General features: G+C 34.7%; 1 protein-coding gene across 1 annotated transcript; it reads right to left on the minus strand.

Annotated features, from left to right (window-relative positions):
- Window positions 1-5,154: 5,154 nt before the first annotated feature.
- LOC100010741 (baculoviral IAP repeat-containing protein 2-like) lies at window positions 5,155-20,088 on the minus strand. The gene is made up of 9 exons (XM_056794456.1): window positions 19,952-20,088; window positions 13,936-16,235; window positions 13,732-13,831; window positions 12,885-12,963; window positions 11,324-11,372; window positions 10,674-10,910; window positions 6,617-6,871; window positions 5,525-5,566; window positions 5,155-5,436 (listed from the first exon to the last, which is right to left on the minus strand). The coding sequence occupies exons 2-9, from the start codon at window positions 14,783-14,785 to the stop codon at window positions 5,243-5,245; spliced, it is 1,806 nt and encodes a 601-aa protein (XP_056650434.1). The 5' UTR covers window positions 14,786-16,235; window positions 19,952-20,088; the 3' UTR covers window positions 5,155-5,242.
- Window positions 20,089-21,365: the final 1,277 nt, after the last annotated feature.

Below are 21,365 nucleotides of genomic sequence, written 5' to 3' on the forward strand. Positions count from 1 at the left end.
ACTTACACAAATGTGGCAAATCGATTTATTACAATATGATCCTTTGGAAAATTGAAACATATACATGTGATTATAGATACTTATTCTTCTACTGTATGGCCTAAAAAGAGAGATTAAAACATGCCATGTTATGGCACATCTTTTGAACACTTTTATATATTTGGACATTCCAAAACAATTCAAAAATTAGAATAGTAATGTTTATACCAGCAAGAGATAGGCAAAATTGGGCAAATTATGGAACATCTCTTTTAAGACTGGTGACCCAGAAAATTCTACAAAATAAGCAATTGGAGAAAGGGCTAAAAGAAATTTAAAAGTCTGAATTAAAAAACAAACAGGATATTATCAAATCATTTCTAACAAACTGTTTCTAAGAGGAAAAGATTTTAAAAGACCTAGTGAGGCTATCACTCGAGGATTGAGGTACTGCTTCTATTTTCACAGATATTAGAAATCCATGGAAGGAAACCAGAATCATCAAGCATTCCCAGAGAAGGTCAACCCAGAGAGCAGAGAAAGCAGAGGTTCAGCATCACCCACAGGACAACATCACAGTGACCAGACACCAGAAAAACATCAAATGAACAGCCAAGGCACAGACACTGACCTAAGGACAGGTCTGCCAAAGACTATTATTAATTTACTTACAGACATTTGATTCTAAAAGTCTATGAGTATTTGTAAGAAGACCAACTCTTTTCATGTATCTAAAATTTTCAAATTGTATTATGAAAAATGTAACTTGCCATTATTTTATTGGAATTGTTCCATATAACACAAATTTGATCAAAAAAACAAATTTTATAAGTGGAAATGTTATAACAGTACATTGGATACTGTTCACTTGCAACAGAAATTGTTTATATTTTTCAAAAAAATTTATGTGATAATTCTCTTAAACTGTTTATTCACAGTATAGGGAATATAATGGTTCAACTAGCAAATAGGAAGTTATGATTTTGGAAATCTTGGTTCTTTTTAGATTCTGCATTAATTGTTGTATTACTATTTTTTTAAAAAGCTTTTACCTGGTGAAAAATCTTGTGCACTCACACTGTGATTCATGGTCAAGTTAAAATAGGGAAACAGATCTCATTTTTGAGTGAGAAACCTTTGTACCACAACTCTGCTGGGCTAACACATTGCCTCATGGAATGTGAGCCATGAGCTTATAATTTTTATTATTAATCCTTTTACAATAGGAAATTTGATTTTTATCTTTTTTCTTTCCTTTTTTCCTATTAATTTCCCCATATTTTTAGTACTAAAATACATTGAAAGCAGTATTAATATTTTTTATTTTGAAGGATAAGTTTACAATATCTATAAGCCCTAATATCTATATATACCCAAAAGCTTGTGACTCTAGAAACTTGCCAGTGATTGTTATCTATTATGGGACTTCTACTAAGAATTGTGTCTGATTTCAGAGGAAGGGATTGCAAAAGATCCACTGCGCGATGCTAAAAGCCTAAGGTCTAAAACAGAACAAATATCCCTGTGGGAGTGATAATGTACAGCACCCATTTGCAGGTTTGAGGAGGTGGTGTTCTGACAAATCTCAGAGGCAGCACTTCTTTGTCCAACATGAACATTAGCATGACTTTCATCTTGGCTCCAATATCCCTAGGATTCAATGTAAAATCAGAACAGAGAACCATACTTCCCTTTTACCTCAAACTGTAGTCCCTTCTTTCTCTTTAAAGGTTTGGTAACTTTCTATAGTCCTGGCTACACATGGGTAAAGTGCTTTATTGCTTGTGGGGCATTCCATAAGTTAATTCGAGCTTGCTGATCATTCTAGCACATGTTTCAGAATTAAAAATTTTTTTAATCATTCTTTTAACTTAGAATCTTTTACTCATAAGATTTAATTTTATATTTTTCTATGTTTATTTCCCATTATAATTTCGATTTATATATACATATATATCTTTCTCCAGAACCTAATTTTTATCTTTTTTGATGTTTTCCTTTTTTTCTTTTCTTTCTTTTTTTTTGGATAATTACACTTTAATCATGACTTTAAAAAAATAATAAAGGGAGGAGGATATGTAGTAGTCCAGGCATAATCAAATCTCAAAAATATTATGTAAGTACTAAAAAATCACACTTATGAGCAATGTGCTCATTTACCAGCTATGCCCTTGAGTTCAAATTAAGACTGTAACTTTATGAAATTCCAACCCATCCCCAAGGCTACACTCTGGAAGACTGACTGAATTTGTATTGCCAATACCACTCATTTAGCATTTGTATCAGATAAGGTTTATAAGCCATAGGTCAAATGAACTCCTCATCTAGGAGTAGTCTTCACTATGGTCTTAGGATCCTCACTCAAGTCACTCAAGGTGAGCTATGATTTTTCAGAGCAAATACTCCTTTCTCTTCTTTATCTCAAGTAAAGGTTTATTGGGGAAAACAAGAAAAGATGAAGGATGGAGGTAAGAGGGGTGGAGGTTTCCCTATTATCTACAGTGAGCCTTAGGTTGGAGGATATTGAGAGAAATGGCAATTCAGTCACGACCATGAAACAGAGCAAGTCAGAGAGAGAGATATGGACTATTGTCCTTCTTCTTCTGTCTTCAAATCAGCCAGGCCACCTCCAACTTGATTACCCCAAGTCCCAGAGATAGACCCAGCTTCTTCCTTCAAAGTCGTCACCATCAGCCCAAAAAGCCCTCAGCCAAGTCCCAGAAAATCAGTCACTGTTGGCTTGGCTCCAAACTGCTTTTCCCAGTAACATTCCAAATGGAATCTTCCTTTGATTGACAGCTGATCAATCTCCAGCTTCATGTCTTGCTGCATTTTCTTATAATTTCTCTTTTCTCCACATACCTCAATAAAAGTCAATATGCAGGGCTAAGAGGAAGCTCTTTTCCACCAGAGCTAACTCCCTGTCAGGCTTATGCTACATCATCTTATGCTCTCCCTTCCTTAAACTTTAACCCTTCAACCCATATTCACTCAGTCCCTAGTCCCCCTTTTTAGGTTTTCTATCCATGAGGAACTTTAGTAAAGTTGGTGGATGGCTTCAGGTTGGAAGAGCAGGAAAGTTTAGAGGAACTATAAACAATGGTGAGGATGAAGGATAAGTTTTGAAGGATGCAGGCAGAGGGAGAAATGAAACTACAGGATCATGAATGTGACAGTTTAATGGTTATGGCAAAATCCAAAGTATCTCTATCTCTGTGGATGGCTGAGGCTTTATCATTAGAATTAGAGATTGATGACGTGGGAGGCCAGCATTTTTGAGGAGACATTAATATGCATATTAAAGTTCCTAAACATGAAGGCAAGGATGTGGGTGAACTTTATTTTAAGGAAGAATGACTTGGAGGCTGATTATAGTAATAAGGATATGGTCCAGGAAATAAAGGTGGATGGGGTAAACCTTGAAGAGACTACCCAGAACTGGTATAAATGATCAGGAATATGATGTCCATCAGAAAGCAGAGTTTCTCTGAGAATAAGGTGAAAAGTGCAAAAGAGGTTCAGTATGAAAGGAAGTTTATTAATAATAGAACAGGGACTACAGAAGGTATAGTAGAAAGGAAAGGCAAAAAACGGTAGGGATGGAAATGGGTAGGGTGGGATGAATTATAGTGAGCATGAAGGGGTAGTAAGTGAAGGGAGTTTACACTGTGAGATATGGTGATTCTGAATTTCAAGGGTTTGGGGTACAGAGGCTTGCCTTTATTAGCCTTAAGTAAAGAAAACCTTTTCAAGAAGAAAATAAAATGGAAGGGAAGAAGTAGAAAAGAATCCTAATCCATAGGAGGCAAGAATGTCATACAGAGAAGGGAGGGAAAAAGGGATTTTTGGAGTTTACTAATTCAAAAGGTGGGAGTTGAACAACTTTAGGAAGAAGTAACTTCTGCTTCAGGGAACGGTATTGTACATCCATAGGGAAAAGAGATCACTGATTCTGAGGCCCTGTTGAGGACTCAGGGACAGGCTTGGGAGTGAGACTGATGGAAGACAAAAGAGGTGGTAAATGGCTTGGTTGCTCCCCTTCCCTCACCTGAACTGTGTTGGAAGAATCTACAACCCAGTCACAGGAGTTTTGGATTGGGGGTTGGGGGAGGGGCTGATGGGGAGGTGGGAGGAGCCTTGTGTTGGGAACTTGTATATATTTAACCTCAATTGCCTAGCCCTTAATGCTCTTCTACCTTGGAACCAATATTATTATCAATTCTAAGCCAGAAAGTAAGGGTTCATTTAAAAAAAAACCCAACCCTCAGCTCAAATGTCACCTCATATTAATCATTCTTGGATTCTCCTAGTTGCTAGATAACTACTTCCAAATTACTTTGTATTTATATCATATAAATTTTATATATACTTATATCAGTACATTTATTTTCCTTGATGTTAGGAAATATCCTATGTTTATCTTTGTTAAGGAATGGCAAACCACACCAGTAGCTTTGCCAAGAGAACCCCAAATAGGGTCATAAAGAGTCAGACATGACTGAATGACTGAACGACCAAACAACAACAAAGACTTTTGTAATTACTTTACATTATTCCTCATAGATTCATTACATATGAATTGTCTTCCTATTCTATGCTTCAGTTCCTATTTTAAAAAGAGATAGATTTCCAGAAATATGAAATGCTAGGGGACAGCTGGGTGGCTCAGTAGATTGAGAGCCAGGCCTAGAGATGGGAGGTCCTAGGTTCAAATCTGACCTCAGACACTTCCCAGCTGTGTGACCTGGGCAAATCACTTGACCCCCATTGCCTAGCCCTTACCACTCTTCTGCCTTGGAGCCAATGCACAGTATTGACTCCAAGACAGAAGGTAAGGGTTTAAAAAAATAAGAAATATGAAATGCTGCATTTTTTCAGCATCCATTATTCCCACAGTATGCATAACATTGAAAAAGGCTAAATAATTCTCAAGCTTGTTCATTTACTAACTGCAACTTGTGAAACATTAAATTATTACAACTCTATATTCTATATTCCTTTCTTTGTCAGGTAGCAAACTATAATGTCTCCTCCCATCCTTCCACTTTTCTGACCTCCCACCCAATGTGTTAATGACACAAATTTCTCATAGACATTAAAGAGTAGTAATTCAATGTGATAACTTATTTTTGGCAGGAAAGAGAGGAAAACATACCAGGATAGGAGTCAATCAGGTATAAGTAATAACAATCTTTATTTCTGAAGGCTTAAGATAACATTCAAATTCCTTATCTATAAAGTTTAGAAAATTATTGATTTCTCTTTATGAAAGAAATGTACGAACTGTACCCTTGACAGTACTTCTACAAATAGGGCATTTTCTTAGGGAAGATGCACATTCTTTGCAAACTACTAGATGTCCACAAGGAATAAAAACAACAGATACTTCTTTATCCATACAAACTTTACAAGTTCTTTCTTCTTGTAATCTCCTCAATTGTTCTTCTATTGGCAAGCCTAAAAAAATAATGAAATACGATTTGTGTTTTCACATTAAAAACAAAAAGCCCATTAATGTTAGTTTTAAATGATAATAGTATTTTACCTGAAACATCTTCTGTTGGAATATACTTCATGTTCTTTTCCACTTGGGAAGAAAAAAAAATGAAGAAACTATTATCACACCAGAGATCTACTTCTTAAAATATAAACCAAAGAGCATATTTTCGCACAATATTGTAGTGGGAAGACTATCTAGTCCAACTTGTACCTAAATAAGAATCTCCCTACAAATTGCAGAAAAGTGATTTCTAATAAGAAAAAATAAGAGGGAATTCACCATCTCCACAGTATATGATTCTACTTTTGGATGATTCTAATTATTAAGCAATCTTTCCTTACATTGAACCTAAATCTGCCTCAATGAAACATCTACCCATGCTCTTAGTTCTACTTGCTGGTGTCAAATCTAATCCCTTTTCTACAAAATCATCTTTCAGTACTTGAAGGCAGCTGCCATGTCTTTCTTAAATATTCTCACTGAAGGAACATTTCCCCCTCTATCTTTGCAGAGTTGAGGGGAATATTGGGAAACATACATAAATGTGTTAGCCTTTTTACTATGAATTGGCTAGTTTTGCTGAACCTTCCCCCCACCTTTTTTTATTCTTTCTTAGAAGTAGGCTCTGTCCAGAATTTTACACAGTGCCTGGCACACAATAGGTACTTAATAAATGCTTATTGACTGATTGACTTTGGAACAGGGCAGAGGAAGAAATATATTAGATAATATAGATAGTGAAAAAACAAAATCTATGAATAGAATTTATTTTTTTTCTTGGATAAACATTCCTTATTCTTGCAAAGGATTGTCTGAAATTTCTCTGGTTCATCAATGTCCTTCCCAAAAGGTGGTCCCCATAACTTAACAGAATAATTAAGATCTGGCCTAAGCCTAGGGTAGGGTACAGAGGAACCATCACTTCTCCAAAGTGGAACAATTTAGGTTCAGGTAGAATATCAGAATTACTTATTACATTTAAATAAAATGTGAAGGGAATAAAATTCTTTAATTTTTGCCCTAAGTGAAATACTTAAACTATTACCTATTAGTTGTGTTAAATTGATCATAGATATTAATGAAAATATATGGCTAATAATCTCTAATGCTTTAAAAATACTTTTCTAGTAAACTTACCAAATAAATTCTCATATAAGACTGGGTCAAAATCTCTGAGACATTTTTTGAATATGTTTGCAGCAATATTTCCTTTAACTATAATGGTATCAATCAGTTCTCTGACTTGCAAAGATATTTGTGTTTTTTGTTTAATAACATCATATTCTTGTTCATTGATCACACTGGCAGTCAATAGACAATTCAGAACAGGAAGCACACAGGTCAAATGTTGAAACAGAGCCATTCTGTTCTTCTGAATTAATGATAAGTCATCTTGATTGGAAAAGAAAAAAAAGATAATAGATTTAAACATATAAGCTCTAATCACAAAACTTCTGTATTTTTTCTCTTTGTTTTTTTTTAGTTATAGAATTCTTAAGAATTACAATTGACAAGATAATAAAAATACCTTTTTTATGCAATCTTCATATGAAAATACAAAATAAAATGAGCAGAGATGGGCATCATGGTAAAAACAATAGATCTAGGTCTACATATAATGAAATTCAGATGTTATATTTAAGAATATAACAAAATAACAGATAAAGTATACAATTATATCTCTTGTCTCAACAGTACCTCAAATTCATGATATATAAAACCAAATTCAATATATTTCACCTAAAACTTTTTTTCTTTTGACATTTCTTTTTAAGTAATACCCCTAACCTAATCTGGGATGTTGAAACCTTGGTTTTATCATCACCTTTTCCATTTCTATTACCTCTCATAATTCTGTCAATTTTCCCTTCCCAATTTTAATAGCCAGAATCTTCATTTCTCTATTTCTACTGATACCATCCTAATAAAGTCCTCAACTTCTTGGCTACTACAATAGCCTTTCATTAGGTCTTTTCTTCTATATATATAACTGGGTCATAGATTTAGAACTGGAAGGGGTCTTAGAGACCATTAAGTCTAATCCCTTCATTTCTTAAATGAGGAAACTGAGGCACAGAGTGGTCAAATGTGACTTACCTAGAGTTATATACTAGTAAATGCCTATGGCACAATTTGAACCTAGGCTTTCCTAGTCCAGTGCCTTGTGCAGCACACCAGATAATCTTGCTTCTATTTGGTTTTGGTTATGTCAATTCTCTGTTTACAGTCTTTCAAAGATTCTTTGTAGCCCACCAACTAAAATTCAAATTTCTCAACCTGGTATTCAAAGCCATCTATAATATGGTGGCCATCTCCAGCCCTACCCTGAACTATCTACATACTCTACATTGCACCAAAACTAAATAACTTGCCCTTCTATATGACCTCATTTTCTTCCTCCCATAGCTTTTGCCTTTTGTTCAGACTATTCTCTTTGCTTGGATCATTCTCCCACTTCCCTCTACTATTATGATTTCCATCCATCCTTTAAAATCTGATTCAAATTGATCCCATACCAGAGTTGGTAATTCAGTTTCCCCTTTTCAGACTTCAACTAGTAATTTGTCTTCCTTTAAATTCTCGATGTTACTTTCTATTACTATGATTGTGTCATAAAGTCTAAAAGAGGATAAAACCTATACAAATAACTATAATAAATGCAGAAGACTATTGTATATGATAAAATTAATTTCCAAAAATACTTATGATGTCATAAGGTTAAAACAATTATGTATGGCTAACATTAAGGATTTAAAGTATTGACTATTCCTTTCCTTTCCCTCAGATTCCAAAATTGAAACATCCAGCACATTTGCTTAACTTTGAACTAGGGGAAGTTGGATTTCTATTACCTCCTTTAGATTTGTACTTTGTTCAAATTTATAAATCCAGTATTCTTCTACATTTATTTTTATAGTAATTTGATAAAGCCATTCTTGAGGGACAATATATAGAGCTAGGCTTAGAGTTAGAAAGATTAGTGTTGGAATCCAATTTCTGGTGCCTATTAGCTATGTTGTCATAAAATAAATCATTTATTCTTTCTCAGCCTGCTTCCTTATATATAGGAGAATAATGATAGAAATACTTATTTTATAAGGTTACTAAAAGAATCAGATAAAATACCTCAAACAAATGCTTTTATTGTTTTTATTTTTTCTACTATATAAATTATGTTGTAGTACATAGAATGCCAATGAGACTTCAGTGCAATTCTTGCCGCTGACACATAATGGCTGTGTAACCCTGGAAAAGTGACTTAATAGTGCCCTAGATGAAGACTGGAAGGTGCAAAGCAGATACTAAGCTGGAGTGGTCCAGGGCATTTCCCTAAGTTTTTTCCTATTTCCATAAAATCATCTGGTTCAAATAACTACATAACTTCATCCTTAACAACTGGTATAAAAGCATTTATTTAAATTCAAGGTACCATCAGCATTCATTGTAGCCTCTACTAGGCAGTGATCCTCTTTATAACTTGGACCCAATATTTTAAATGATGTATCTTTCTCAGTGCCTAACACAATACTCTACACAAAGTGGATACATAATAATTTCTTTATATATACAAATGATGATAATATAATGATAAACTTTGAAAAACATGAGAAAGATACAAACAAGATATTCCCCTCTATTAAACAGAACAAATATTTATTGAGTTACATGAAAAGCACTGGAAAGTAGGGGGGGAAATCAGCTAAAGCTTGAAATGGAAAAGATGGTAAATGAGCTGACTGAGTAGGATTTCAACAGATGAAGACTGAAAGGAAGAGTATTAAATCCCAAGGGACAGTACAATTAAAGGTATATTATGTTGGAGCCAGCTCCAGTGACTGGAGAGCCAACTGTTAAATTTTCAATGTGAACATTCACACCTTGAAAATCAGCAAATGCTACAAACCAGAGCTTGATTTATTATTTTGTTGGTTTTCTAGACCAGAAAGTAATTATGGAAATGTTAATAGTGAAGATTAAACTTCATAGGTTTTTTTTTTGTTTTTGGTTTTTTTTTACCTACAGAGCTAGCTATTACACATTTGCTAGTATACTGCTGTCTGGAAGAGACTTTAAAAATCACCTGGTCCAGTGGATCTTAAGCTTTTTGGTCTGAAACCCCTTTCTACTCTTTTTTTTTAAACCCTTATCTTGTCTTAGAATTGATACTAAATATCAGTTCCAAAAAAAAAAGAGGTAAGAGTTCAGGAAATAGGGTTAAGTGACTTACCCAAGGTTATACAGCTAGTTACTGGCTGAGGCCAAATTTGAATCCAAGACTTCCTATCTCCAGGCCTGATTCTCTGTCCACTGAGTTACCTAGCTTCCCCTTCTTTATATTCTTAAAACATTATTGGGGACCCCCTTGTTTATGTGGGTTACGTCTATTGATGCTTGTTGCATTAGAAATTAAAATGGATAAAATTTAAAATATTTCTAATCTATTTAAAATAGCAATAATAAACATATTAACACAAACAACATTTTTTATGAAACAACTATAATTTCAAAAAAAATAGTGAGCAGAATGGCTCTATTTTATTTTAGTTTTCTTTTTTCTTTTTCTTTTTTCTTTCTTTTTTTTTTTTTACAAATTCACTTTAGTGCCTGGCTCAAAAAATAAAAGCTTAATTTTCATATCTGCTATATAAAAACTGTTACAACATATTATTTTGGTTGAAGTGCAGGAAGAAAACATGGCCTAATACAGTTATATAGTTGGACAAGACAGTATTATGTTAATGTCTTGGAATTTTTATGGAAATAGCTCTGACCTTGAAGATCACCAAAAATGGTCTTGGGGACTTCCCCTTGAGAGACCACAGAGACCACACTTTGACAACTGTCAATCTAGACCAGCTATTCATTTACAGATGAAGAAACTGAATTTTTAGCTATGGATGTATTTAGGAATAAAAAGAAGAAATAATACCAGGGAAAGAAACAGAAAAAAAAGTATCCAGAAAGACAGGAGAACTAGAACAATATAACATGCAAATGCAGTCAACCTTCAATTAAATGTGGAGTGACACATCAAATAATTAAAACATCTTTACCCTTGATTTTAGGATGAATTTCATAAAAGAGGGATAGTAGGAATACATTTTCAAGTACTGAAAGTATTTTTTATACAAAACAAAGAAACTTGGAGCTAAGCTAAAATCAATTATAGTTATATAACTAGTGGCTCATATACCTGATTCTATTTCCTCAGCTTGTTCATCCTCTTCTCTTGTTTCATCTTCTGCCTTAAGCAAATCTGATACAAGATCACTGACTGTTTTGTAATTTTCTCCAGTTGTTAAAATTTTACTCTGAACTGTCTGTTTTATTAGCCTTCTCTGAAAGCCCATTTCCAAAGCTGATCTGACCGCTGATGTATTCATCATGACTGCATCTTCTGCATGGTTTTCTCCCAGTCCAAAATGAATAACTATTTAGAATGAAGGATTTTATGAAAGTTAGGATGATTTTAATGGTTTAATTTGCATAAACAGCAAAATATTATAAAAATATAAATCAGAATTATATAAATACTGACACTTTATACATTGATTATATTTTATTAAGTTAAATATTAATAATTAAATATGACTAAAATTTTAAAAAGAACACAGAAAATTCCCATTTCACAAATTCCATATATTCATATACAGTTTATTTTTTAAATATAAAAGGAGAGAAGGAAAATATTTTATTTTTACTCAGAATTGAGCTTCCTTTAATTTTATAACTATTTCATGTATTTATTTCTACAGTAATGTTATAAACCCAGACTTCACATACTCTTTTGACAGTGTAAAATAATGTTACTGAAATTTAAGGTAGCATTATTATTGTACATACTTGGTAGGCCAGCATTTTCATCCACTGGAACATCTGATGTAGATAGCAGCTGTTAGATAAAAAAGACATTAGTAAAAATAAATTTTAAATTGCCTTCTCATGGCAAAAATAATTACTTAATACATATACCACGTGCTAATATTAGCAAAATTGTAATTTTTAAAAAATCACAAATAAGGCACTAAAATATTTCATTTTTATTTATCAATCTAACTGTAGGTCTTAAAAGTATTAAGATTTTCTCCTTGTGGCTCTAATCAATGCTATCTCATATTATTTATCAATAAAGTAAGGAAAATAAAATTACTTTTTTTTAAGATTCCTTCAATAAATAATTAATAAGTCTAACTACAGTCACTAGATCAGCCGTTAGGGTAGATAGGTGGGCGTGCACACAAACACACACAAACATGAAAGCATCACCTCTTCAGTTAATGTCGATGCTATTTTTTAGTTTCCTAATTCTCAAGCTACTATGTCATTTATTCAAAAAAGCTAATTTTCCAAGAAGGATAGGAAGAACAGCAGATTCCTTCTCAAATCTTACCTCAAATCTACATAGGTTTTCTATTTATATTGTTTGCTTCTGATAGGTACTTTTTCCTCATAAAAATGGAAGAAACATATATGTGCCACAAAATTATTTTTCATGATCATGACATACTAGAAAGAATATTTGTTGGTCATAAAGTCAGAAGACCTCTAAAAGTCTCATCTCTGATAATTGTTGGCTATTCATTCATTTAGCCTTCCTGACCTATTTTCCTCATCCATAAAATGGGAGGAGAAACACTTATACTTATCTCACTAGATAGTCATGAAGATGCTACTTTGCAGACTTTAAAATACTATATAAATAATAGTTACAGATGAGTAGCATAGTGCTATTATTATATATATGTATAATATACAATTAAGTAGTATAGTGGAAAGCCTATTGTACCTAGAATCAGGAAGAGCTAAATTCAAATCCAACCCAGACACTTAACTATGAGATTCTAGTCAAATTATTTAACCTCTATTAGTCTCCATTTTCTTATCTGTAAATGAGAATAAAAATAATAGTGCCTATCTCACAGGACTGTGGTGGAGATGGAATGAGACTGACATGTAAAATGTATTATACACATGTATATACATGTTTATATGCTGGCTATTATTAAATTTGGAGTATATTTAAACTTTTTCTAATTCTTTTCTTGGATAAGTCTTGCTTTTCTAAATAATAACTAAAAGACATTTATAAAGAAAACATCTACTTCATGTAAAAGATGTTTTATTTCATTTGTGTGGGAATAATGTAGATCACAATCTAGTCACCGCTGAGTAGATTTTGCCTGAGGTTCATACAAGTCAAGGGTCTTGATTTACTGGTGCTCAGATGGCTATTTTCAAAGGGAAGAGTTGAACCTAGTTCTTCCTGACTTCAAGACTAGCATTTTATATAGCACAGCTTCTTGGATTTTTTTCATTAAGTACAGCTCGATTTTTGAACTTCCTAAAACTCCCTAATTGAAGGAAATCCTAAACAGTAGAGACAGTTACAAAAACTTCTTTATACCTGTTCAAGAAGATGAGGATAACTGGCTTGAATTTGATTGATGAACTGTTGTCCTTTCATTTCAATTAAATACTCACACCTAAAATATTAATGAATCTTTAAATTAATGTATGTAAAAGCACTTATTAAACACTTGTGTATTCCAATGTTAAAATGAATTATATATTGTTTGGGGAAATGGATATGATTAGCAGTGCTGAGGGAAGGTTAAGTATGCTTTTCTTTATAACAATCATATTTATTAAAAATTAATAAGTGTCACACATAACATTGGGTTATCAAAAATACAGAGAAAATACAAGTATCCTAAAACTAGTATACTAAAAATACTAATAATTTAAATTAAAATATTCTAAATAATGAAAAATGTAATTCTGTCATCTGAAGAAAAAGATAAAGTGGGTCAGCCTTGTCAAAGAGCCTTGTGAGCAGAAAGAAAGGAGGGAGTGGATGAAGATAAAAATGGTTTTAAAGTATGGAGAAGAGTGAAGAGAGCAGGAAATGAGGTCATCTGCCCCAGTGTAGGATAGGGTAGTCGTTTGAAATTTGGAACTGGAGAAGAGAGGACATTGATCAACCAGTACTGAGAAACATAATAAGTAGTTAGTAAGTCACCATCTATGTGCTTGGCACTGTTCTAATGTACACCAGGAAAGGCAAAAATCAGTTCCTCAGAATGTCAAGTAGCTCATAGCATAATGAATGATAATCAGAAATGAAGAAAAGGATTACTATATATTGAAGAGAAATCAATTTATAATAGATAGCATGAAGATGTAAATTTATCTATTTAAACATCTCTTCTCATTATTATAGAATTTTACAAACTAAAACTTTAAGTAATTACCTTGGAAACCATTTGGCATGTTCCACCCAGGGATCATCTCCGGATTCCCAACATCTCAGCCCACCATCACAGCAAAAGCACTTCACATCATCATTGCAACCTGGTGGGTGGGGAGTGGAGAGTAGGGAATGAGCCAGAACTTTAGTGTGAACAATAAGTTAAAAGAAAATTTATTGGCTAAGAGTTATGAATATTTTTTCTTACCCACATAATAAAAGCCAGCACTTGCAAGCTGCTCTGGATGAACTGGAATTTGAGGTGGCCAGGTCACAAAGGTTTTCACACGGGCTGCATAAGTTTGCATGCTCAGATTAGAAACATTGAACCTTGATGTTTCTTGGATTTGACTCTCCAGGAAAGGACAGTGAGGAAAATGTCTTCGGTGCTCTGACATGGCATCATCTTTTGGTTCCCAGTTACTCAGTTTCCCACCACAGGCAAAGCAAGCTACCATGTCTCCAGGTCCTATATAATAAAAGCCAGCTCTTGCCAGATCTAATGGTGACAGAAATGTCAATGGCCATGCCTGGTAAGTAAGAATTCTGGCCTCTTCAGTACTCATAGAATAACTGTAGGGGCTGGTGTTCAAAGGGGACAAGTCCTCAACTCCTCTGGAAGTCACTGGCTCCAGTGGAAAACTGGAATAAGAACCACTGAAATATCCACTCTGTTCTGAACTTGGAGACAATGAACACGAGGCACTATTCAGTGAGGAAGAAAGAGCAGATTGAGAGTTTGATTCTAGATTGTTAACTGAAGTCAGATTCTGAATGAAGGCACAGCTGGGAAATAACTGTTTGTGTTTGTTAATCGCATTGTCTCCTTGTTTCCAGTTATCCAACATTAAGCCACAACAGAAACATTTAACTCTGTCGTTCACACCAGTGTAATAAAATCCAGCCCGAGCAAGACTCCTTTCTGAGACTGGAACATTGACTGGGAAAGCAGAGTATGTAGATATTCTGTAGAGTTCACAAGAAAAGTCATACTTCAGTTCATATAGGTTGCTGATGTTCATATTTGATAAGAACATGATGTTTTCTACTAAATTCATGAGATTCTAAGAGCAAAAAATGGGACAAGTCTTTCTCTGGGGAGGTAGTTTTGTGCATCGACACTGGCTTTAGTACCAGGCTAAAAACCCAGAAGTAAAATTCTTTATAATGTTTCATGCTGAAAATTGAGGTTCATAGAGATGTCCTAAATTTTATCATGGCAGCCAGATGTCTAATACACTTTGAAGTTATATATCACTGTCTTTATAACTTTATATATGTGCCATTATGTAAATCTAATGATTAAAGGTGACTAACTTTGGAATTGTATAAAGTGTTTCTGGTCCCCAGTTAATGTTAGACATCAATGATTTCAGGTTACTAGGGTACAATAGCATATCACCAGCCTTAAATAGCTAACATAGTTAATAGTGTTTGACTTACATAGCATTTTTTGTTAGCTCTCTATGTTCAACAAATACTTCTATTTTATCTAGCTTTCAACATCAAATATCAAATTTGCAAAGTATATCTTATATTTTCTAGAAATATTCTCTATTTCAATTTTTCTTTCAGAATAAATCTATTTCTTTTCTCTAAATTTAACTTTTCATCCATCACTCTTCCAATGACTATGTGACTGAACTAAATCTCAGACCCTTTCAGTATCTCATAGTCTCAGTGTAATCTGTACCGATCAGACAACACCTGCAATGTTACTTTAAGCAGAGTTCAGTTCGCAGAAGACTATACGCATTACCTAGAACCTATCCTCAAATGGAATTGACACTCTTGGAAAGCAAATTGTTTGACTCACTAGATCTGTTCAGACAGAAGTCAAATGACCAGTGAATGCTATAGAGAAGGATCTCCTAGGCAGACGGGGTTGGATTAGGCAACCTCAAAGGTCTTTTCCAGGTCTAGAATTCCTTGGTTCTGTGATATTCATCATCTTACAGATTCTTAGACAACTTCTTTATGTAACATCACCGACTTCTTTGCCTTCTTTAAACTTTTCATGCCAGTTAAAAATTCTTGGTTTTTTAATTTTTTCATCCCAACAAATCTTTTTTAATAGGACACATGTGTTACTTGAAAATTTAGTTAACTTCACAAAAAATTTGAGACCAATTCCTTGCTCTAAAGAATTCATTTTTAAAATGTTCATTTCTCTTCACTATAGTTGTTAGCACTAGGTAACCTTCAAAGGATTATTGCTATATACCCTGATGTCCTTGATATGACCACTTATAATTTCTATTTGCCACACTGAAATAGGAATTTTCATCATATTATAGTTACCCCATTTATCTATGGACCGTGTTTCAAAATTTAACAATCATTAGGTACCAATAACTTTAATTACCTATTTTCTTTTACTCATGCACAAAACTACCTCCCCAAGTTCAGACTATGTCCCTTTTAAGGGTTTAGGTCTCCATACTGGTATTTTTGGTCCACAAAAGAAAATGAAAAAAAAAGGGAGGGAGGAGAACACAATTCTTCTTCCTGTGAAATCATTTAAGAAAAAAAGAGAATTTTAGAAATCAAAGTGTTCATAGGAATTGATATTAATATTATAAAATACAATTTAAAAAACTTAAACTTGAAAGTATAATTGAATTCTAAAAATCTGTCATATAAATTCCTATTCAACATAGATTATTAATACTATTATTATTTATTTATTATAATATAGCAATTATATGAATTTATATCAATATCTAATTACTAATAGAAAATAATTATCATATAACAAATTAATATTTAAAGTAATATTAATATATTAATTTGATAATGATACCATTATGTGACCCAAATCATAGATTTAATCTCACATGAATAAATGGATTTTGTTCTTTTGGGCCATCATGAAAGTATACATTACAGATCATAAGACAGAATGGGAAAATATACATGTGGAGAAATTCAAATTTATTACCATTACAGAAGGCGCCCTCATTTAGTCTCAGTATCAAATATTTGAGAACTGGCCTCAAAGGTAAGAAATAGATTCACCTCCTACCTCTGACACATCCTAGCTGTGTGACCCTGGGCAAGTTTTTTAACCCTTTAGTAATCCAAGCAAAACTTCAGAGAAGATCTTCTTGTATATTCATAGAGGGGACTTCTTTAGCATGAGCAATAAAATCACATGTTTAGTCTTAACCTTATCAAATATATGCCCTGACTGATACATGAAGGAACTCTGTATCAACTTTCTGGAGTCTGCAAAGAAGAGGCAACAGGGTAAAGAGTTTTCTGCAGTAAAATGGATTCTGAGGCTTTTGCTCTATCTCTAACTTTATAATTCTACCTCTGACTCCAGAAATAGTGGGATGAATTTAAATAAATACAAATTCAGTTTTCTTCAATTCAACTGTCTTCCTATAGATGAGAGAACTATGCTACTTCCTCCTCCACATCTATTTTCAGTACTAAGATAAAACACAGTATTGTGTAATTTCCTTTTTGAATACATCCCATGTATAGTCCTTTGTTCCTCCTTCACTCCTCCATACTAAGAGTCTGCTGCACAGGACTTATAGTAAGATAATTCTTTACTCTAACATAGATTATCCAATTGCCCATTGTAAGAAATAAAGAAATCTCTGGACCATAATTCTGAGCTGAAAACTGACTTTATTCATGGGTAAATAGAGTCAGTGGTCCATCACCATTCCCAATCTATGATGAAAGACATCTTATGGATGTTTACAGTTGTTTTTAATAGACTTTTGATAGTTGATCCAAATCATTGATTAGCAAAACCTACATACTCAAAGTATGTTAGCTATAGTTAATAAATTCTACTATAAAATCCAAGCACTCTTTTAAATCTGTCACTACTGTTTTCAGACAATATTTTAAGACAAGACTTATTGATATAAAAGATAATAACTCAGAAGAAACTTAAAGACACACAAAGTTACTTCTCTGAGATATAAAATCTGAGGACCCTACTATTGACATACATTCCTAGGAAAGTAAATACTATTCCTACTTTTACAACTGACTCTATGATTGCTTCTGTTAGCTTTATTTATAATCAGAAGATTGTAAAGATGTGTACTTAACATAAGAAGCTCTTTAAGCTAACTCTCTCCTTATCTATCACAGTTAGTTAACAACTGGACTAGCCTTTCTAACTTTCTAGTTATACATATTACATAAAGGATTATACGAGATGAATTAGTTTCATACTAAATGATATAAAAATAAATTATATGAAATAAATACAAGTTAAACTCTTCACCATAATTACATTCTTCCTATGGAAATACCTGTTTAATGCTGTGCTTTTGTGTGTGATCAATGATATCAGGCAGGATATATCAGTATTGGCAAAAGTTCAGAGCAAGGGCCCTGTTTAAAGTCAGTTAGTGTATTTAAACACAAATATAGAATAACCTGCTTTTTAGAACCAATTTAAAATGCTCACACTATGTATACTAGGCAAGGCCAGTCTAAAAGTTTATGTTCTTTTCTCTCAGATCTCCTGCATTCCTTTGTTGATAATCACTACTGGCAAAATGATTCCCAAGTCAGTATTTCCATCCCCAGCCTTCTTTCTCAAGCTCCAGTTTTGAATGTCCAGTCATCTGCTATACATTTTTCCTAAATGTGCAAACATATCTAAAAACCAAGCCCATTAACCTTTATCCTCAAGCCTAACTTCCTTATTTCTATGTTCAGAGTACTAACATCTGGCAAATAAACCTTCAACATTTGCCTCATACTCAATTGCAAGGCTTTGTCAATACAATATCTTTTCACTGATATTGTTTCTACCTCAGTTTACCCCTAGATTTCTGCAGGTGTCCTAATTAGTTTTTCTCTCTCAAATTTCTTCTCTTTTAATTTTATCTGCATATTGTTCCAGATGAACTTTCTGCTTTGATCATATTATTTTCTTACTCCAAAACTTCAGCCATGGCTTAATGCCTATGGAATAAAATGCAAACAACTTCAGCTCTTAGAAAATTCCGCCTGTCCTAGTGGGTAGAGAACAGAGGAAGGAACACTGGGGTTCAAGTGCCTCTTCTCACCCAAAGGGGCTATGTGACTAGAGGGGTCCCTGTCTCAGGACTTCTCACTACAAACTTTATTCCACACAACTGCTAAACTGATATTCTGACCACCAAACTGCTCTAGTCAACATTCCTGTGTCTCTCTCTCTCTATTGCTCTCAGGACCAAATACAAATGCTTCTGTCTGGGTTTTACTACCCTTCACAACCTTGCTCTGTCTACCTCCCCAATCTTCCTTCTTAGGCATTCTGTCATTCTCCTTTTCCAGCAGTAACTCAAACATTTCCTGTCTCCTTCAGGAGTAATAATTAATGATTCAGCTGCTGACCATATCACTCTCCTCAGTCTTACAAAGGCCATCCACAGGCCCTGAATTCTCTCCCTCTGAAACATCTCTTGGAGTCCTTTGTCTCTTTCAAAACCTTCTACAAGAACCCTTTCCAGATCTTCTAGTGCCTTCCTCTGATTACTTGGTTGATTGATATATTCCTGTGTGTGTGTGATGTCCACAATAGAATCTGAGCTTGATGGCCTGGGTTTTCATTTATGTTTTTGTACCCACAACTCCTAGTACAAAGTCTGGCACATTTGGTACATGCTCAATAAATTCTTGAATTATTTGCCTCTTTACCTTCTTCTATCTACTCCTGGCAAATGTTTTCCCCTCTGAACAACATTCCCAGGCCCAAAGGAACACACACACACACATACACACACATACACACACACACAACCCCTCCTCCTCCTGTTCTGGTGGTCACTGGTGTGGCATCCTCAGAGGGTACTCGGCATAAGAAGTGGCTCTAAATGGATAAGATCCTAGATTTTCCCTCATTTGTCATTCAGACCAATTTACATATAAAGAAACTGAGGCCTAGAAAGAAAAACTGAGTTACCCGAGGTGACTGGAGAGTAAGGAGCAGGGCCAGGGCTGGGACTTGAAGCCCAAGGCTCTTTTCACTAGAGCCTGTATGACAGGGCTGGTAAGAAGGAAAGGGATGGAGAGCAAAGGAGGCTCAGGAGAGGCACGTTCTGACAGTCCTTGCTCTGTGGGTTCAGCGGGCCAAATCCTTCCCTACTAGCTCTGTCACCCTGGGCAAGTCACTTCATCTGCCTGGGCTACAGTTCTCACCTCTGTAAAACGACAGCCTTGCTTCCCGGCAATCTCCCCCCCCCTCCCCCCCAGCACCCCACCTGAACTAGTGACTCAGCACCAGCTGGAAGCCTTCTCCATAAACCTCTGCGCTGAACGCTGCTACCCGGCCAAACGCGGCCAAGAAGGCTAGTCCGGCCGTGACGTTATAAAAGGCCTAAATCAGCACAGACCTGCGACTCCAGAGAGCGGCGTTCCGTTTACCGAGAAACCTAGTCTTCTGGGACCGCGCCAGCGGCCGCCGCAAAAAGTCATCCGCTGTTGGGTCTGGAGAAACTTTTTAAACAGTCTCCGTTTCCTCTCGGATTTAGCCCGCCCCTCGACCTTTGAAATGAAGGCCGGTGCTTTCCTCATTCTAGGGGAACTCCTAGGGCAGTAACCACTTCAGACTTCCCCTTACTCAGCGGCCGGGCGGCCACACGAGGGGAATTCCGGGACACTAAACCACCGACTATTTCCTGACTCTCCTGAATGCTTCCTCAGTAATACATAGTACAGCAGAAGAACTGTGATCAGAGATGGGCCACTGCTTCCCGTGACTAGAAGAACCGTCCTTTCTCTTCCCTCCTCCAAAAATATACTTTGGGTTTAAACATTATTTGGTTTTCCAATTTAAGTCACCACTTTTTCAGACCTTTCGGCATAAAAAACCCAGAACAAATTTCCTAATATTGTGGGATTTTTTAAAATGTCTTTTATCCCCCTACTTCTAGGCCCCATCAAGATAAGATTATGCGTGGGAGATTTGAAAAATTCAAAACTTAGATAACCAGAAGTCTACTATAATTATTTTGTAAAAATTTTTTTGATGCATTACGATTCTTTGATTTTACCATGGTAATTTATATCATTCCCCTTTTATTTTCTCCTTGCTTTCAGATTGTAATCAATTTATTTAATTGTCCATTTTTTTGCATACTAAAAGTGTTGCTTTTTTTAAAAGTAGGCTATGATTATTAAAATTGCTCTATTTTTCTCTTTGATACTAACTGGAAGCAATTCATTTGAACTGGTTTTTTGTTTGTTTTTTTACACACAAAGCTGAAGGTCTAGGAATTTGACCACAAGGTACAGTCTCCCCACTAAAATTTCCAATCTATTGAACACTTCCACAGTATATTACTTAGGTGGTGCTTGCCAAGGATAAGATAGTAAAGGTATCTCCTAAATATAAACTGCTATTGTAGTTATTATTACTTCTTCCTTCTTATCCTTTCAACTTTTTGCTGCCCCCCCTGCCAAAGAAGGAAGGATCATCTTGTATAGTTAGAAATGCCCCCAAATTCAGGGTCCTCCTGTGTCCTGCCTTTCAGAAATCCATCCTTAAGTGGAAGTCAGCAGGCAAATGGCCTTTTAGATACTCAATGGCTCTAAAAGTATGTATGTCTGGGTCTGTGTCAGTGGTGACCCAGGCAATCAATCCACTGCGGCTCCCTAGTGCCATATGACTTTCCA

This window comes from Monodelphis domestica, chromosome 4 (assembly GCF_027887165.1).
Source record: "Monodelphis domestica isolate mMonDom1 chromosome 4, mMonDom1.pri, whole genome shotgun sequence".
Taxonomy (NCBI): domain Eukaryota; kingdom Metazoa; phylum Chordata; class Mammalia; order Didelphimorphia; family Didelphidae; genus Monodelphis; species Monodelphis domestica.